This window comes from Stenella coeruleoalba, assembly GCF_951394435.1.
Source record: "Stenella coeruleoalba genome assembly, chromosome: 13".
Lineage (NCBI taxonomy): Eukaryota > Metazoa > Chordata > Mammalia > Artiodactyla > Delphinidae > Stenella > Stenella coeruleoalba.
The window spans coordinates 39,132,114-39,152,075 of record NC_137159.1 but is presented as its reverse complement, the minus strand read 5'-3'; the positions used below and the strand labels follow the sequence as shown (position 1 = coordinate 39,152,075).

The window sequence follows — 19,962 nt, the reverse complement described above, 5'->3', positions numbered from 1 at the left end:
AGCAGCTTTTCATGTGCCTCTTGGCCATCTGTATGTCCTCTTTGGAGAAATGTCTATTTAGGTCTTCTGCCCATTTTTGAATTGGGTTTTTTTTTTTTAATATTGAGTTGCATGAGCTGTTTATATATTTTGGAGATTAATCCTTTGTCCATTGATTCATTTGCAAATATTTTCTCCCATTCTGAGGGTAGTCTTTTTGTCTTGTTTGTAGTTTCCTTTGCTGTGCAAAAGCTTTGAAGTTTCATTAGGTCCCATTTGTTTATTTTTGTTTTTATTTCCATTACTCTAGGAGATGGATCAAAAGAGATCTCGCTGTGATTTATGTCAAAGAGTGTTCTTCCTATGTTTTCCTCTAAGAGTTTTATAGTGTCCGGTCTTACATTTACATTAAACTCCATTTTGAGTTTATTTTTGTGTATGGTGTTAGGAAGTGTTCTAATTTCATTCTTTTACATGTAGCTGTCCAGTTTTCTCAGCACCACTTATTGAAGAGACTGTCTTTTCTCCATTGTATATCCTTGCCTCCTTTGTCATAGATTAGTTGACCATAGGTGCGTGGGTTTATCTCTGGGCTTTCTATCTTGTTCCATTGATCTATATTTCTGTTTTTGTGCCAGTACCATATTGTCTTGATTACTATAGCTTTGTAGTATAGTCTCAAGTCAGGGAGTCTGATTCCTCGAGCTCCATTTTTTTCCCTCAAGACTGCTCTGGCTATTCGGGGCTTTTGTGTCTCCATACAAATTTTAAGATTTTTTGTTCTAGTTCTGTAAAAAATGCCATTGGTAATTTGGTAGGGATTGCATTGAATCTGTAGATTGCTTTGGGTAGTATAGTCATTTTCACAATATTGATTCTTCCAATCCAAGAACATTGAATATCTGTCCATCTGTTGGTATCATCTTTAATTTCTTTCAACAGTGTCTTACAGTTTTCTGCATACAGGTCTTTTGTCTCCCTAGGTAGGCTTATTCCTAGGTATTTTATTCTTTTTGTTGCAATGGTAAATGGGAGTGTTTCCTTAATTTCTCTTTCAGATTTTTCATCATTAGTGTATAGGAATGCCAGAGATTTCTGTGCATTAATTTTGTATCCTGCAACTTTACCAGATTCATTGATTATCTCTAGTAGTTTTCTGGTGGCATCTTTAGGATTCTCTATGTATAGTATCATGTCATCCACAAACAGTGACAGTTTTACTTCTTCTTTTCCAATTTGTATTCCTTTTCTTTCTTTTTCTTCTCTGATTGCCGTGGCTAGGACTTCCAAAACTATGTTGACTACTAGTAGTGAGAGTGGACATCCTTGTCTTGTTCCTGATCTTAGAGGAAATGCTTTCAGTTTTTCACCATTGAGAATGATGTTTGCTGTGGGTTTGTCATAAATGGCCTTTATTATGTTGAGGTAGGTTCCCTGTATGCCCACTTTCTGGAGAGTTTTTATCATAAATGGGTGTTGAATTTTGTCAAAAGCTTTTTCTGCATCTATTGAGATGATCATATGGTTTTTCTTCTTCAATTTGTTAATATGGTGTATCACATTGATTGATTTGCATATATTGAAGAATCCTTGCATCCCTGGGATAAATCCCACTTGATCATGGTGTATGATCCTTTTAATGTGTTGTTGCATTCTATTTTGTTGAGGATTTTTGCATCTATATGTATCCGTGATATTGGTGTGTAATTTTCTTTTTTTGTAGTATCTTTTTCTGGTTTTGGTATCAGGGTGATGGTGGCCTCATAGAACGAGTTTGGGAGTGTTCCTTCCTCTGCAGTTTTTTGTAAGAGTTTGAGAAGGATGGGTGTTAGCTCTTCTCTAAATGTTTGATAGAATACACCTGTGAAGCCATCTGTCCTGGACTTTTGTTTGTTGGAAGATTTTTAATCACAGTTTCAATTTCATTACTTGTGATTGGTCTGTTCATATTTTCTATTTCTTCCTGGTTCAGTCTTGGAAGGTTATACCTTTCTAAGAATTTGTCCATTTCTTCCAGGTTGTCCATTTTATTGGCAGAGTTGCTTGTAGTAATCTCTTATAATCCTTGGTATTTCTGCAGTGTCAGTTGTGATTTCTCCTCTTTCATTTCTAATTTTATTGATTTGAGTCCTCTCCCTCTTTTTCTTGATGAGTCTGGCTAATGGTTTATCAATTTTGTTTATCTTCTCAAAGAACCAGCTTTTAGTTTTGTTGATGTTTGCTATTGTTTTCTTTGTTTCTATTTCATTTACTTCTGCTCTGATCTTTATGATTTCTTCCCTTCTGCTAACTTTGGATTTTGTTTGTTCTTTTTTCTCTAGTTCCTTTAGGTGTAATGTTAGACTGTTTATTTGAGATTTTTCTTGTTTCTTGAGGTAGGCTTGTATAGCTATAAACTTCCCTCTTAGAACTGCTTTTGCTGCATCCCATAGGTTTTGGATCGTCGTGTTTTCACTGTCATTTGTCTCTAGGTATTTTTTGATTTCCTCTTTGATTTCTTCAGTGATCTCTTGGTTATTTAGTAACGTATTGTTTAGCCTCCATGTGTTTGTGCTTTTTACGTTTTTTTCCCTGTAATTGATTTCTAATCTCATAGCGTTGTGGTCGGAAAAGATGCTTGATATGATTTCAGTTTTCTTAAATTTACTGAGGCTTGATTTGTGACCCAAGATGTGATCTATCATGGAGAGTGTTCCGTGCACACTTGAGAAGAAAGTGTAATCTGCTGCTTTTGGATGGAATGTCCTATAAATATCAATTAAATATATCTGGTCTATTGTGTCGTTTAAAGCTTCTGTTTCCTTATTAATTTTCTGTTTGGATGATCTGTCCATTGGTATAAGTGAGGTGTTAAAGTCCCCCACTATTATTGTGTTACTGTCGATTTCCTCTTTTAGAGCTGTTAGCAGTTGCCTTATATATTGAGGTGCTCCTACATTGGATGCATATGTATTTATAATTGTTTTATCTTCTTTTTGTACTGATCCCTTGATCATTATGTAATGTCCTTCCTTGCCTCTTGTAACATTCTTTTTTTTAAAGTCGATTTTATCTGATATGAGTGTTGCTACTCCAGCTTTCTTTTGATTTCCATTTGCATGGAATATCTTTTTCCATCCCCTCACTTTCAGTCTGTATGTGTCCCTAGGTCTGAAGTGGGTCTCTTGTAGACAGTATATATATATATATATATGGGTATTGTTTTTGTATCCATTCAGCAAGCCTGTGTCTTTTGGTTGGAGCATTTAATCCATTCACGTTTAAGGTAATTATCGATATGTATGTTCTTATTACCATTTTCTTAATTGTTTTGTTTTTGTTTTTGTAGGTCCTTTTCTTCTCTTGTGTTTCCCACTTAGAGAAGTTCCTTTAGTGTTTGTTGTAGAGCTGGTTTGGTGGTGCTGAATTCTTTTAGCTTTTGCTTGTCTGTAAAGCTTTTGATTTCTCCATTGAATCTGAATGAGATCCTTGCTGGGTAGAGTAATCTTGGTTTTAGGTTCTTCCCTTTCATCACTTTAAGTATATCATGCCACTCCTTTCTGGCTTGTAGAGTTTCTGCTGAGAAATCAGCTGTTAACCTTATGGTAGTTCCTTGTATGTTATTTGTTGTTTTCCCTTGCTGCTTTCAATAATTTTTCTATGTCTTTAATTTTTGCCAGTTTGATTACTATGTGTCTCCGTGTTTTTCTCCTTGGGTTTATCCTGTATGGGACTCTCTCTGCTTCCTGGGCTTGGGTGGCTATTTCTTTTCCCATGTTAGGGAAGTTTTCGACTATAATCTCTTCAGATATTTTCTCGGGTCCTTTCTCTCTCTCTTCTCCTTCTGGGACCCCTATACTGGAAATGTTATTGCGTTTAATGTTGTCCCAGAGGTCTCTTAGGTTGTCTTCATTTCTCTTCATTCTTTTTTCTGTATTCTGTTCCGCAGCAGTGAATTCCACCATTCTGTCTTCCAGATCACTTATTCGTTCTTCTGCCTCAGTTATTCTGCTATTGATTCCTTCTAGTATAGTTTTCATTTCAGTTATTGTATTGTTCATCTCTGTTTGTTTGTTCTTTAATTCTTCTAGGTCTTTGTTAAACATTTCTTACATCTTCTCTATCTTTGCCTCCATTCTTTTTCCGAGGTCCTGGATCATCTTCACTATCGTTATTCTGAATTCTTTTCTGGAAAGTTGCCTGTCTCCACTTCATTTAGTTGTTTTTCTAGGGTTTTATCTTGTTCCTTCATCTGGTATATAGCCCTCTGCCTTTTCATCTTGTGAATGTGGTTTTTGTTTCACAGGCTGCAGGACTGTAGTTCTTCTTCCTTCTTATTGAGCCTTTTTTATATGCAAGACACTGTGCTAAGTATTTTGTGTATTTTACTCATTTAATTCTTACAACAATTCTAAGAGAAATTATCCTTATTTTACAAGTGATAAAACTGAGGTTCAGAGAAGTCTCTTGCTCAAGGTCACATCTTTAATAAGCCAGACGAGAAACAAAAACAGGCATATTTGACTGTTAAGCCTCTACTCTGTCAACTGGTACAGAGTATTATCTCAGCTCAGAAGTGAAGCTGACATTTTTTGACTCTTCGTATCCAGAAAGAAGTAGCATCTAAGGTTAGATTTTTGAAAGATAGGTAACATTCCATCAGTTACATAGGAAAAAAAAAAAAAGACTGAGGCAGATGGAGTAGCTTGAACAAAAGTATATAGGTAGGAAATATGAGATTTGTTCATCAGCTGTCCTATAGTATTGAATAGAAGGATATTAAGAAGTAAGGATGAGAAATTAGATTGGAGCCTAGTAATGGAAGATCTTAATTTCCATGACAATACTTAATCTTCATTTAGTAAGGAAAAGATGGTTTTTTGGTTGTCTGCTTTTGTTTTTGTTTTTTAAAGCAGGCTTGTGACGTACATATAAACTGCTGTAAAGAGGTCAGTCTGTCTTAAGTGTTTAAAATAGGTCAGTGCAGGTTAACACAGGTTGAAATTGGATGGTAAGATTAATAAACAATTTTGGGTTATACTTACCATTGTATTCCCGAAAGCTAACAACCTGACCAGCATATCCAAGGTGCTTAATAAATATTTATTAATTTAGGGACATCACTTATGATGCTTTTGCATTTGAATGGATGAGAAATAATGAAGACCTGAACTAGGGTATGTGAAAAGCAGCAAAGATATAATAGACGTAACAGATTTAGTTACTAGCTAGATGGAGTTCGTAAAGGGAAGGGAGTAATTGAAATGCCCTAGACCTTTTAAATTGAGTTATGAGCGGGATAATGTTGTATTTGTTAACAAATATTTGTTGAGTGCCTACTACATACCAGACACAGTTCTAGGATCTAGGGATATAGCAGTGAGTAAAACAGATTTTAAAAATTCCTGCCCTTGTGACTAGTGGGTAGAGACAGCAATAAACAACTAAGTCAAATATATAGTAAGTCACAAGGTAATAAGTGCCATAGGAAGAAAATAAAGCAGGGAAGAGTGTTGCAGAGTGCCAGTGGTAGGAAATGGGGTTACAGAGCTACACACAGGGAAGGCCTCTCTGAAGGAGATAAAGGGGGTAAGCTGAATGAGGGAACTGCTGGAGGCATAGGGAACAGCAGAACTGCATAAGTGGCAGTGTGCCTGGCATGTCACATGAACGACAAGAGGCCAGTACGAATGGAGCAAAGTCAGAGTACCAGGAGATGAAGGAGGGAAAAGTACAGAGTGTAGATGGTATAAGCCTTGTAGACATTTTAAAGAACTTTGGCTTTTATTCTGAAATGTGAAGCCATGGCAGAATTTTGAGCAAAGGAGTGATATGATCTGACTTAGGTTTAAAAAAAAATCTTTTTCCTGAGAATGAATTTTAGGTAGAGCTAGGGCCAAAGAGACCAGTCTGGAGAATCAAGAGGCCGTTATAATAATTCAAGTGGGAAATGGTGGTGGCTTGGCTCTGGGTCACAGTGATGCAGGTTCTGAGGTGGGTCACATTCTGGATATTTATTTGAAGGTAAAGTCAATAAAATAAATACAGAGAAATCACATGGAACAACTGGTTTGTGAATGATTATCATTCATTTCATTAGAGCTATATTGAGTTTGGTTGTGCCAGTGGGACATTCAAATGGAACTTGAGAAAGTTTCAGAAAGCAGTTTAAAAGGCAGGAAAGGATCTTAGGAAAGAGGTGAAAAATGAAATATTTAAGAGTCATCCACATAAAAGTGAGAGTTGAAATAGTGTTAGTGGATGATATTACAGTGGTAGAGAGAAAGAGGAACTAAGATGGAAACCAGGAAGAGCAGAAGTAGAACTATGTTAATCCTGTGTTATAGAAGTGAAGGTGAAAGGAGGAAATTTCAAGAAGGGGGAGAAGGATGATGCCTGGTGTCAGATGCTGTAGTAAGATAAGATCGAGAATTGAAAAAAGGTCATCAGATTTGGCAATTGGAGGTCATCAGCTCCAGCAAGCAATTTTAGTAAAGTAGAGGAGACAGAAACCATGGAAGAGTATAAAGGGTATATAAAATCAGAAGGTGTGAAAAAAGAAAAGATTAACAATGAATGGAGGAAGAAAAATCAACAGGCTGCTTGGGTAAAAGCAAGTTGATGTGGTAGTTTTCCGTTTTTTTGTTGTGCTTTGTCTTTTATGAAGTAAAATCTGGGAATGTTTTTAGGCTGAAAGAAAGGAGTCTGTAGAGAAGGATTGATATTCGAGGAGGGAGAAACAGGAGTCAAAAGATGAAGCCTCCTGTAAGAGGTGGGAGAAGATACGATCCAAGGCAGGTGAAAAGGAGGGGCGATTTTTTTATCTGAGGCCAAAGAGGGAGCAATGGGTAATGATACTAAGAGATTTTTGAGGAAAAGCGGAACTGAGGAAGCTTAGGCCCTATGACTTCTTAGCTGCTTAGGACAGGGGTCAGCAAACGATAACCTGTCAGCAAGATCTGCCTTGCTCCTGTCTTTGTACAGCCCACAAACTAAGAATGGTTTTTACAGTAAAATCCAAAAGAGTACTATTTGTGACATGTTAAAATTATATGTAATTCAAATATCTGTGTCCATTAGTAAAGTTTTATTAGAACACAGCCACATTCATTCATGTATGTATTGTTATGGCTACTTTTGTACTGAAAGACCAGAGTTGAGTAGTTTGTAACATAGAGATCCTATCTATGTTGGCACTCTCATTGCTTTGCACTTGTTCTGCACACTGCAGATCTCAGTAACATAACTTGGCAATGTGTTGAGTGCCACATGTACTGTTATACTGCAATATATATTTTTGTTATGAGTACGTACATGCCACAAAGAAAAGAAGAGTGAAGTGGACTTTGAAAGTCACACTTTTAAGGCACAGTATAGTCTGGATTATTTTGTTACTGAATTAGGTGGTAAACCATTGTTACATTTATTATGCAGTGACAACATAGCTATGTTAAAGGATTACAATATATTGCATTGGCCAAAAAGTTCCTTTGGTTTTTGTTGTGTTTTTTTTAAATTTTATTTATTTATTTTGGCCGCATTGGGTCTTTGTTGCTGCATGCAGGCTTTCTCTAGTTGCGGTGAGCGGAGGCTACTCTTCGTTGTGGTGCACGTGTTTCTCACTGCGGTAGCTTCTCATTGAGGAGCACAGGCTCTAGGCACATGGGCTTCAATAGTTGTGGCACATGGGCTCAGTAGTTGTGGCTTGTGGGCTCTAGAGCTCAGGCTTAGTAGTTGTGGCACATGGGCTTAGTTGCTCTGCGGCATGTGGGATCTTCCCGGACCAGGGCTTGAGCCTGTGTCCCCTGCATTGGCAGGAGGATTCTCAACCATTGCGCCACCAGGGAAGTCCTCCTTTGGTTTTTAAGTAAAAATAAAAGACACATTTTTCATTTTCACCAAGAACTTTATTGAACAACATATTCACCATTTTGTTCCACTACCTTCTGCCGTTTTTCAGGCAACTTCATAATTCCATCTTCCCAAAACTTTTTATCTTTTTGAGCAAAGAACTGTTCCAGGTGCCTTTTACAGTCTGCCAGGGAATTGAAACTTTTTCCATTAAGAGAATTTTGTAAGGACTGAAATAAATGGAAATCTGAATGAAGGTGCCATGTCTGGTTAATACCATGGGTAAATCAGAACTTCCCAGCCAAGCTCTAACAGCTTTTGCCTGGCCATCAAAGAAACATGTGGTCTTGCGTTATCCTGATGGATGATTATGTGTTTTCTGTTGACTAATTCCGGACGATTTTCATAGAGTGCTGCTTTCAGTTGGTCTAATTGTGAGCAGTACTTGTTGGAATTAATCGTTTGGTTTTCCGCAAGGAGCTCATAATAGAGGACTCCCTTCCAATCCCACCTTATGCACAACATCACTTTCTTTGTTTTTTTTTTTTCTTTTTTTAATATTTATTTTTTTTTATTTGGTTGCACCAGCTCTTAGTTGCAGCTCACGGGCTCCTTAGTTGCGGCTCACCCACCCCTTGGTTGCAGCACATGGGGTTCTTAGTTGTGGCATGTGAACTCTTAGTTGTGGCATGCATGTGGGATCTAGTTCCCTGACCAGAGATCAAACCCAGGCCCCCTGCATTGGGAGTGTGGAGTCTTAACCACCGCGCCACCAGAGAGGTCCCAACATCACCTTCTTTGGATGAAGACCAGCCTTTGGTGTGGTTGGTGGTGGTTTATTTCACATGCCCCACGATCTCTTCCGTTCCACATTATTGTACAGTATCCACTTTTCATCGCCCATCATAATTTGTTTTAAAAACGGAACATTTTCATTACGTTTAAGTAGAGAATCACATGTGGAAATATGGTCAAGAAGGTTTTTTTCTCTTAACTTACGTGGAACCCAAACATCAAAGCGATTAACATAACCAAGCTGGTGCAAATGATTTTCAACGTTTGATTTGGGTATTTTGAGTATGTCAGCTCTCTCCCGCGTGGTGTAACATTGATTGTTCTCACTTAATGTCTCAATTTGATGGGTATCAACTTCAACTGGTCTACCCGACCGTGGAGCATCATCCAGCGAGAAATCGCCAGCACGAAACTTCGCAAACCACTTTTGACACACATTCGATCAGTCACAGCACCTTCTCCATACACTGCACAAATCTTTTTTTGCACTTCAGTTGTGTTTTTACCTTTCTTGAAGTAATAAAACATAATATGCCGAAAACGTTGCTTTTTTCCTTCCATCCTCAATATTAAAATGGCTACACAAAAATTCACCAATTTTGATAAGTTTTTTTTTTTTTGCTAATATAACAGCTGTCACAAAACAGTCTAACAAAATTGTTTCAAATGAAGTTAAAGACAACTAAGCACTACTAGAGCCATCTTACAGGAAAAAAACAAACTCTTTGGCCAACCCAGTACATCAACATTAGCAGACTGAGCACTCATCACAATATTCCCAACTCACAGGAAGTCAACAGTCAGAAAAATTAGAAAATTTAAAATGGAATAGCGCATCATAGCAGAATTTCCTCACCCAAAAGGGGTCAGGGGAAGGAGCAAAAGAAGGGGCTTCCCTGGTGGCACAGTGGTTAAGAATCCGCCTGCCAATGCAGGGGACATGGGTTCAAGCCCTGGTCCGCGAAGATCCCACATGCCACAGAGCAACTAAGCCCGTGTGCCCCAACTACTGAGCCTGTGCTCTAGAGCCCGCGAGCCACAATGACTGAGCCCGTGTGCCACAACTACTGAAGCCCGCGCGCCCAGAGCCTGTGCTCCACAAGAGCAGCCACCGCAATGAGAAGCCTGTGCACTGCAACAAAGAGTAGCCCCTGCTCGCCGCAACTAGAGAAAGCAGGCACGCAGCAACGAAGACTCAACGCAGCCATAAACAAATAAATAAGCAAAAGAAGAAAAAATAAGCCTGCAACCAAAATAAGTTTCTGAGAGGCTCATTTGTCAGATTAGCAAGGAAATCTGTTTACCAGTGGTTATTGCAACAGCCAAGGAAATGTGTCAGAGAAAGTAAACTTGTTTAAGACTGTTAACCTTTCAGGGAGAACAGTTTCTTAAAGAGTATTTGAAACATCATTTTAATAGTCATTTTAAAACAAGGCAGATGAGTTCAAATGGATTTACTTGGCTCATGGTGACCCAGTAGATATTGTTACTGCTCAGTGGTTTATTGGAAGAGTCAGTGTTGAATTTGAAGTGGCTGAAGATGTAGCCTCTGTGAATAGTCTGCATGGAACAACTACAAACAAGAATATCTTCAAAGAATTTGGAAAAAACACTAATCTGCAAAGATATGTTGTGACTGATGGTGGTAAAAATTTGTGTGGAACAGAAAAAGGCTTAGTTGGACAAAATTTACAGTTTTGAAAATATAAGGTTTTTAAAGCCTATAGTTATTCATTGTATTCTTCATCAGCAGGTACATTGCAGAAAATATTTGAATTTGTCATGTGTTACTGAATTAGTAACGTCAAAGGTGAATTTCAGTCACCCTTGTGGACGTAACTATTGTAAGTTCTATGAATTTTTGTCAGAAGTAGAAGCTGAAGATCCTGACTTGCCCTACCACACAGCAGTGAGATGGCTAAGCAGTCAGTGGTTAAGTTTTTTACTCTTTTTGAGGGATCAAGGCCAAGACTGATATTTTTCTGAAAAACAAGAACCACCATCAGCCACTCTTAGAAAACGTTTAATGGCTTTGGAAATCAGCTTTTGCTGCAGATTTGGTAGTCTTCTTAATGAATTCAACCTAAAACTGTAAGGCAGAATAGCAATTATATTTTGAAACTTACATTGGAGTGAAGTTATTTTGACAACAACTAATATTGTTTGAATCACAAATAATGTCACACTGCTTTATACACCCCCCACCCAGGTTGTCAAAAGTTAAAGAAACAAGATTTCCCTTCCCACATAAATTTGCAGCAGATAGACTTTTCAAGCTCAAACTACAATTCAGAAGTGTTTTTGGACCTCCATGCACGTGCGAAGGAAATGTCCATATTTCAAAATCCATTTAACTGCCATTGAGGAGTTTCCATTTAGTCTTCATTTGGAAGTGATTAGTATCTAATCTAAGGACATGTTAAAAGGTTAACATTGAAGGAATTTAACAGAATTCTACTCTATTCATCTTCTTAGGATGAATATGCTCAATTAAAACCACATGTTCAATGTATTGATATCAGAATTTGGCAATACATATCTATGTGAAAAAACATTTTCAAAATGAAATACCTCAAATCTCATTACAAATTAGCATTAACAGATGAATATTTGCAATTGATATTGATGATAGAAAACACTACCTTTGAACCCCAAATTAAGTGAAATATTATCCTATCCCAAAAAGATTCCGTTCTTTGTAGTAGACCTATATTACAAAAAAAGAATTCAATTGTTATATTTTGAATTTTTCATAAAATTTATGGAAAATTTTTTTCTCTCTTTATATAAGAAACTACACAACATGTTCAATTTTGCCTCATGGCCTACAAAGCCTAAAATATTTACTATCAAAAATCTTTTTACTCTACAAAAAAATTGCTGACCCCTGGCTTAAAGTAAGGGAACTAGAATTTGGAGCTTAAAGAATAGGAAAAAGTTTATAATAGGTATCGTAATGAACATATTGTTGATTTTACGTAGTGTTAATTGTGGAATTTACTTTGAGGGGAACTTTTATCTTGGCAAATAAGTTTATACAGTTTGCAAAACATAGCCACTGAAATATCTTTTTTCTTTTTAAGTTTTACTAACCTAATCTTAATTCTTAATTTGGTTTATAGACAATACCAACTGGGCAAGTGGTGAGGATGACCATGTAGTTGCTAGAGCAGAATATGATTTTGTTGCTGTATCCGAAGAAGAAATTTCTTTCCGTGCTGGTGATATGCTAAACTTAGCTCTCAAAGGTAACAAAACATGAATAAATTGGAATTATCTGTGCATTTTTAGAATTTGTAAATGTAATATTAAAAACTGCATTAAAGGATCTTGGTCACCGTTAGTTAACTCAGAAGTAGTTACTAGGATTTCTCTTTGTCAATGTAGACCTTCTAAATCTGGGGGAGTGGGAGAAAAATGTCCCAACAGAGTTGTTCCAATAATATTTCACTGAGATAAGGAAAGATTTTTTTTATATAATCTCTTCTAAACTCAAAACACTTTTAATCACCACCCCAAAACATGAGGTTAGCGCTAAGTGTAACAAATCTAATAAACCAAAGTAATTGTCTAGCATCATCTAAGCATCCCTATTGGTCTTTTATTGCTGGGACTAGTATTGCTTTCTTTTTTACTTGAATAATGTTTACTTTAGAAACTTCAACATGAATATTTAGGAATTACTGTCATGACGTATTAAAGAACCTCAGCAAGAAATTTATAGGCATTCAGATTAATTTTCAGACGAGGTCACTAATAGTTTTTAATGGCTCCAGACAAAATGGCCTTTTCCTCCACCTTTCCCCAGTAATGATCAGAATTTTTGTGGATTTACAAAAAAAAGATTTTTTGTGTATTTGTTGGGATTCAGGTTTGCCACGAAAAGTCACATTTTGTTGGTAAAGATACTAATAACAATAATAACAGCTGTCATTTATAGACTGCTTATTATGTACTAGGGGGAATTCCCTGGCGGTCCAGTGGTTAGGACTCCACGCTCTCACTGCCAAGGGCCCAGGTTCAATCCCTGGTTGGGGAATTAAGATCCCGCAAGCCATGGGGCGGCCAAAAAAAAAGAAAAAAAAATGTACTAGACACTGTACTTTACATATTTCGTTTAAACCTTATAATAATGCTGTAAAGTGAGTACTGTTATTATCCTGTTCCTGCTTTACACATGAGGAAAGAGAGATTCAGAATGAGTAAATTGTCCTGTGTGTTGGAGCTGGACTGTGAACCTAGGTTTATCTAACTTCAGAACCTGTATTTTTAACCACTTTGGCTGATTTCCATGTGATCTATTAATGGAAACTTTAGCCTTTTATTGGTGTTAGTCACTCTTTACATAAGGGAAAAATACCTTCAATGTTCAAATCATTAGTTTAATGTGTAAATAATTGAAAAATTTGGATCAAATTTGCTAAATCTCTGCCTCATCTCTTCACACACAAAACCTAGGCTTCCAAGAAAAATTTTTAAATAATAAAATAAAATGTAACTTTTCAAAAATCCTGGCTTTTAGGTATTATACTCATGTTTCTCTTCTAGTGAAAATAGTAACTTACTATTTTAGATTTCAAAAGAATTATTTCTTTTTAAGATTTATTGTTAGAGGAAAATACAGATAATTAGTTTTAATAAATCTAATTAAAGAATAAAGATCAAATGTGGTTTCTTTCAACTAAATTATAATATTCCAGAAAAATTTTATGTCAGATTATTCTTCAACTAATAGTGCCTTTTAACACTTCGGCTTTGCTTTGTTGCTTTCCTCCATTGCTCAATTAAAATATGTGTGGGCATTTAGAACAAAATCAGTCACAGACATGGTTAATTTAACTTTTTTTAAATTATTATTATACAGTAGTATTAAACATGAAAATGTCATATTGTGCCTAAATTATAGTGTTGAACTAAAACTTAACAGTTAAACAGGTTTTTAAAGACATGGATAAAATAGGTGGGAGAATATCAAAATACAAAACTGAATATTTAAATAATCTTTCCTACTTTAAGCTTAGAGTATTGCCTTTAACTTTTTCTTACGTGGCTATAGTTAACTGAGGTCTTCAATTTTTGCCCACCTTGGATTAAAATTAACATTCACTGTCCTTCAGGATTATACATCACAATCATATAGAATGAATTTTATATTTCAGCTAAAAATATATAAAGAAAGCTGCCTTATGTAAATGTATATATTTATTTTCTATACTTACCCCTAACTTATCCTATTGAGAAGTAATGAGATATTCATTCCTTAAATTTCAATTTAAAATATGAAAGACATTGATGTTAATTTTCATCTTTTGATAGAACTGAATCGTTTTACTCTATGAATGCACCAACTGATGTAAACTTCATGTTCTTCAAGGCTGAAAAAATATTTAGTAAATATAAAATTAAAAGTGTAAGTTGTAAGAAGGGATCCTAGACTTAAACCTACTCATCTTGATTTTTTGAATATTCATGTACACTATTTGTTTATGTATTTTATTATATAAGTGTAACAGAGATTTTACTTAACATTTTATTATCAATATTCTGTTGGACCCTCAAAGTATGTGATAATTACAAGGCTGTCTTTTCTTCCATCAGAACAGCAACCCAGAGTGCGTGGTTGGCTTCTGGCCAGTCTTGATGGTCAAACAACAGGACTTATACCTGCTAATTATGTCAAAATTCTTGGTAAAAGAAGAGGTAGAAAAACAGTGGAATCCAGTAAAATTTCCAAGCAGCAACAGTCTTTTACCAACACAACACTAATTAAAGGAGCAACAGCTGCTGATTCTTTGGATGAACAGGAAGCTGCCTTTGAATCTGTTTTTGTTGAAACTAATAAGGTTCCAGTTGCACTTGATTCCACTGGGAAAAATGGAGATAAACAAGATCTTTGATAACTTTCATGTTTACCTGCAGCTGAACTATACTTCAGAGTACTTTTTAAAAGTTTCTTCTTACAAAGAAATTCATCTTCAATCCAATGAAAACATTTGTTAATGGCTATTCCAGATGTTTTGTTGCTAGAAATTATTAAAGTTGTACACTAGTATGTTGGTCTAGTGACCTGGTTACATTTTACGAGTTGTTATTGGACCATGAGGATATTTGTTTTACCTAGATTTTAAGATTATGGAGACTATCATTATCATCTAATTTAAAACCCTGTGTTTATTGAAAGAATACGATTCATGAACTATAGAATACACAGTTTGCTACAGTAGGGATCACTAATGCATTTTAAAATTCTAGATTAATTGACTTGGAATCCTCAGAAGTTGAGTGACAACATATAAATATCAGAACAGGCAAAAAGGCTAATTTTTCTACAACTTTAAACAGAATAATAAAAATTTTCTGATGTGTATTACATCCAGTATTGGGTTTTTTAGGCAGTAGTAATATGTTTTCACCCACCGACAATTGATACTTTTATCTTTTATTGTATTTTTTAAAAATTTATCTTGGAAAAGTCACTAGAAACATTGTGAAGGAAATGGTTCCAGGGTGACATATAGCCCTAATTTAGTTTTCCCTGCTAATAAAGAGGCTATAATTTATCTTTCTTACAGATTATTTCCATTTCTTCAGAGGATCACATCCCTTTACAGTATGATTAGTTTTCATCCTGGGTGAATCAGAATACATATATGAAAGATTTACTTTGTTTTCCTGCAGCCAAGACTCAAGTCCTTTGAGTTTCCAACTCAGTTCCAGCAGCAACGATTTTAAATCTTTTCATAGATTCTCTGCTTCTACCTAATATAATTAACTTTTTAAAATTCCATATTCAGGCCGTTCTTTAAACATTGAGAGTGTGTCACATTGGGTACACATTTCTTTTAGGTGTGGTTTTTACCACTGAGACTAAATACAATGCTGAATTGCCATTTAGAATATGATAGTGCTATTTGACTTGTTTTTTGTTTAATAATGATTTTAAATCTAGTTAAATTTCAGAACACTGAATATTTCCCCACAAAACTGGAAAATTCATGTACTTGCTGTGATCATACTACAAAAATAATACTATCAGAAATACAGGGTACAAGAATACATTTACATATATTGTTGAAAACTTGGAATTATTTGATAAAGATTTTGATTTAGTATTTTTATCTTTCTTCTTACAGACTTTATGTTCAACAAGTAAGTAATTCTAGAACAGTTCAAACTAAAACATTAGGAACCAAGTATGTGTATAATCAACATAGAATTTTACTAAAGCCTTCTTGGGAATCTCTCTTTTGAGACAATATAATAACTAATATATCATTTAAAATACAAATGTTGACCCCGTGCAGAAAAAGTAATAAGATAGTAAAATCTGTTTATCTTAGGCATATTTTTCTAACACCTGGTTCTTCAAACCTTCAAGTTAAGGGGATTAAGTTACTTATATATTATTTTCCATTTGTGTTCTACAATTAGAGGTTCTGCTTTGTTTGTTAGAAAGTAATTTATGGAAATTTTGTTATTGAAACAATTTTTGATAAATTATTAAATTTGGCATTGAGACATCTAAATTGAATACTAGAAGTGAAGTAGAGGTGAGATGTTGAGTCGGCGCTATTTAGATTAGAAAAGGTGGGTCTTTAAGATAGTACTTGTGATTGCTATTAAAGATGTATAGGGAGAAGAGTATAGTACAGAATGAATGACAAAAATAATTTGACTTGGGACATCCCTGGTAGTCCAGTGGTTAAGACTCCGAGCTTCCAATGCAGCGGGCGTGGCTTCCATCCCTGGTGGTCGGGGAACTAAGATCCCACATGCCTGCATGGCATGACCAAAAAAAGAAAAAAATTGACTTTTCTTAGGGTGTTTTTGGTTTTGTTTTGTTTGTTTTTGGTTAAGAATGCTAAATTGCAATGTATATTATCTGACTGGTAACTATTTGTGTTTGAAAATTCCTTTTCTATTAAGAATCTAGAAAAGGAATTTAGGACTAGAATAAGCAGAGACATTTTGTAACCTTTTTTAGATGACTAAATGTAATGTTTAAGGCTCCAATATTGTTATTTTTAGGAACTTATTTAAGGACTGCTACTTTACAGAAATTACTAACTGAAACTAAAACACTTTCAATTAAATAAAATAATAAATCACAAGTTACAACAAGAAAACAGGTTTCATTTAAAATTTTTTTCTGATTATAGTTTATCAGTGTAGAAAGGAAAAGGTAAGAGGACTATAAATTTTCATGTTTTAACATTTCATTTAGGTACTTGATTTAGTCTATCAGTGTGTCATAATTATATATTTACTTGAATACTGCTGTCCTTTATCTTGTGCTTTCTTTAATAGAAAAAAGAATGATATTAAATGCAGTTAAAATTTTATTTTTAATAGATTGTTAAGTTGCTTTTACTGGACAAATAAAAATATATTAAACTTGATTGACATTTTTTGAAGACAAACTTAACTCTTTTCAGGATTGCAATTAATGTAAAAGTCTCTGTATTTTTCTTCATATCATTGTGTATATTAACTACTGCAAACCAATGTGTCTGCTCTATTTCCTTGTGATTTAAAGAAAATATTAAATTTACATTTATATAAAAATTATCTAGAAGGTGAGTTAAATAAAAATAAGGCCTCAAGTCTAGGTTTTGGGAGACCTAGATTCTAGTCTGGACACCACTACTTACTTACTGTAAGATTATTTTTCAGTTTCCTCATTGATAACATTGGAGATAGCTACTACATCTGCCTCACATGAGAGTGCTTTTTTTAAAATATGAAACACAGTCAAAAGTAAGAGATTATGACAACTACTTGTTTGTAATTTTTTTCATGTATATTTAAACTTCTTACATCCTGTTAAAATGTCATAAGGTATTTATATCAATGTAAAATTTCAGATTCACACATAATTAAAAATTAAAATTAGTTCACTTGTACTTATAACTTTGCCCAAAATGTAATTTTAAATTATTTTACTGAATACCAGAACAGCCTAGAAAAATGCAGTGGAATATTTGTTCAACACAAAGAAATTTTGTTTTTTAAGCATTGCCTTTAAGTGTCCTTTCATATTGTATGTTGTTTTTATTTAGCTTATCTTATTTGGGAGAATGAACTGTTTCTTTTAAAGACCGCTAACTCACAAATCCTGTGGGGTACTTACTATATTATGCCCTATGGATAGTTTTTCACATTTAATGAAGAAATGTTTTAGTCTAACTTAACTATGTTTCTCTCCTCATATAAATCATTTCTTTTTTTAAGGATTTCATGTGCTCAGCATTGACTCAATCATTAATTATACTCTTTATTAATGACAGCAGTATCATTGGTCTAGAAAACCTACACTTTTGTTCTGCTTCATTTTACCTTAATAGTTTTTCTTCATCTCCTGCCTGCAATTCCATACTCCCCACTCTCTACTATATTTAATGTTTATCCTTCCAAGCCATCTTCCAAATTTTTGATATATTTCTTTGAAAAACTATATAATAACATTTATTTTGTATAAATTTTAAATTTTATATAAATGATATTATGGTATAAATTTCATTTTGCTTCTAACTTTTATAAAATATTAGGTTTTTAAGAACTATTCATGTTACTGTATATAGCATACTTCTGACTGCTGCATGGTTATTCTATTGTATTCACATACCATAGATTATCTTTTCCGCTAGTCATAGATATTTAGGTTATTTCCAGCTGTTCCCACTTCTACAAACTTGTACATTTCTTCCTATGACCCTGCCCTGTAGTTTCTTTGGTATATATGGCCTAGAGTAGAATGGCTGGGGTTTTGAGTATATGCATATTTAATTTCAGTTAGTAATGCTGGATTGTTCTTGGAGATGGTTATACCAATTTGCACTTACACCAGCAAGACATGATGATTTCATTTTCTCTACATCTTCAGCAGTACTTGATATTTTCTGATTGTTGTTAATCTGATAATGTATGAAATTGTATTTTGTTTAATCTGCATTATCTGATTACTAGTAAGTCTAAGCATATGCTTTTTAGTCATTCTGGTTTTCCAGTCTATGGATTGCCTATACTTATAATTTGCCCATTTTTCTATTAGACTTTTCTCTTTCTTGCTGATTATAGTACAAGAAATTCTTTATATAGTCTAAATAATGTTTCCTTGTCAGGTTCAGATGTTGGAAATAACTTAGGCTTTTCATTTATTAATTCTTGTCTTTGGTGTCCTTTATGGAATAGAAATTTTGAATTTTGCCCCCAGTTGTTTGTATTTTTTAGGTCTTGTTCTATCAGTGTTATAGTTTTACCATTTACATTTAATATAATTGGAGTTTATTTTTGGATATAGTATAAGGTATGAATCCAACTTTTTCTCCAGCTAATCATTAAGGGAAAAGTGTTATTAAGAAAACCACTTCTCTCTCTCTCTAGAGGAAAATTATCTTGGATTTACTTTTTCCTTAGCACTATTTCCTTGAAACAGTGGGTTAAGATAAATAAGGAATGCCAGCTGTTTACCCAGCAACATTTTTTTATTGTAAAAAGCACAGGCTTTGAGATTTCTCTGAGTAAGGTACAACTGATAACCAAGCTTGTTCCTCCTTGGGGAGATGTGGAACCCACCTTTAGGGATTTTTACACCATAGTGGTTTCTGTGGCATGTGAGGCTTACCTAAGGTGGATGCTCTCCTCTATATGCTGTGTTTACAGTGCTATACCTTTCTGGCAAGCTAAGTGACCTTGGTGCCTTTTGGGTCTTGTGAGTGTGAATGTCTGCTGGGTATGCAGAGTAGAGTTGTAAGTTTTTCTAACACCATCTATTAAATCCATATTTTCCTATTTCATTACATACCAAGTTTCCATAAGCATGAAACTGGGGCTCTCTGTTCTGTTTATTGATAAATGTCAATTCCTTTCCCAGTACAACACTTTTAATATAAGTTTGTAATATGTCTTAATAGGTGAATCTATTTGTCCTACTTTGTTAAAATTACCTTAGCTGTTTGTGGATTTTTATTCTATGTATGTATACATTTTAGTATCAGTTTATGAAGTTCCCCAAAACAAGCTGCTGAGATTTTTATTGGAATTGAATTGAATTTGCAGATTAATTTAGAATTAACATTTTTACAAGGTCAAATCATCACATTTGTGAACATAATTTTTTTCTTCATTTATTCTGGACATCATGTGTTTATGGGTTTTTTATTTGTTTTTTTGGCTAATTCCTAGGTACTTCATACTTTTCATTGCCATTGAAAATGGTATCCTGTTATTTCTGATCATGTTGAACTTGATGTTGATCTTGTATTTCCAGCTTTGATGAATGCTTTTTAATTCTAAAGTTATTGATTCTCTTTGGTTGTCTATCTAAATGCAAATGCAAATAATGAGTTTTATTTCTTC

The 19,962-nt window shown here is 34.6% G+C and overlaps 1 protein-coding gene across 1 annotated transcript in view; it reads left to right on the top strand.

Annotated features, from left to right (window-relative positions):
- Positions 1–17,641, top strand: part of PEX13 (peroxisomal biogenesis factor 13) — a 36,174-nt gene extending 18,533 nt beyond the window's left edge. Inside the window, exons 3-4 of the mRNA XM_079941255.1 lie at positions 11,727–11,852; positions 14,203–17,641. Coding sequence (XP_079797381.1) covers positions 11,727–11,852; positions 14,203–14,501 — 425 coding nt within the window. The 3' untranslated portion in view covers positions 14,502–17,641. The remainder of the gene's footprint in view (positions 1–11,726; positions 11,853–14,202) is intronic.
- Positions 17,642–19,962: the final 2,321 nt, after the last annotated feature.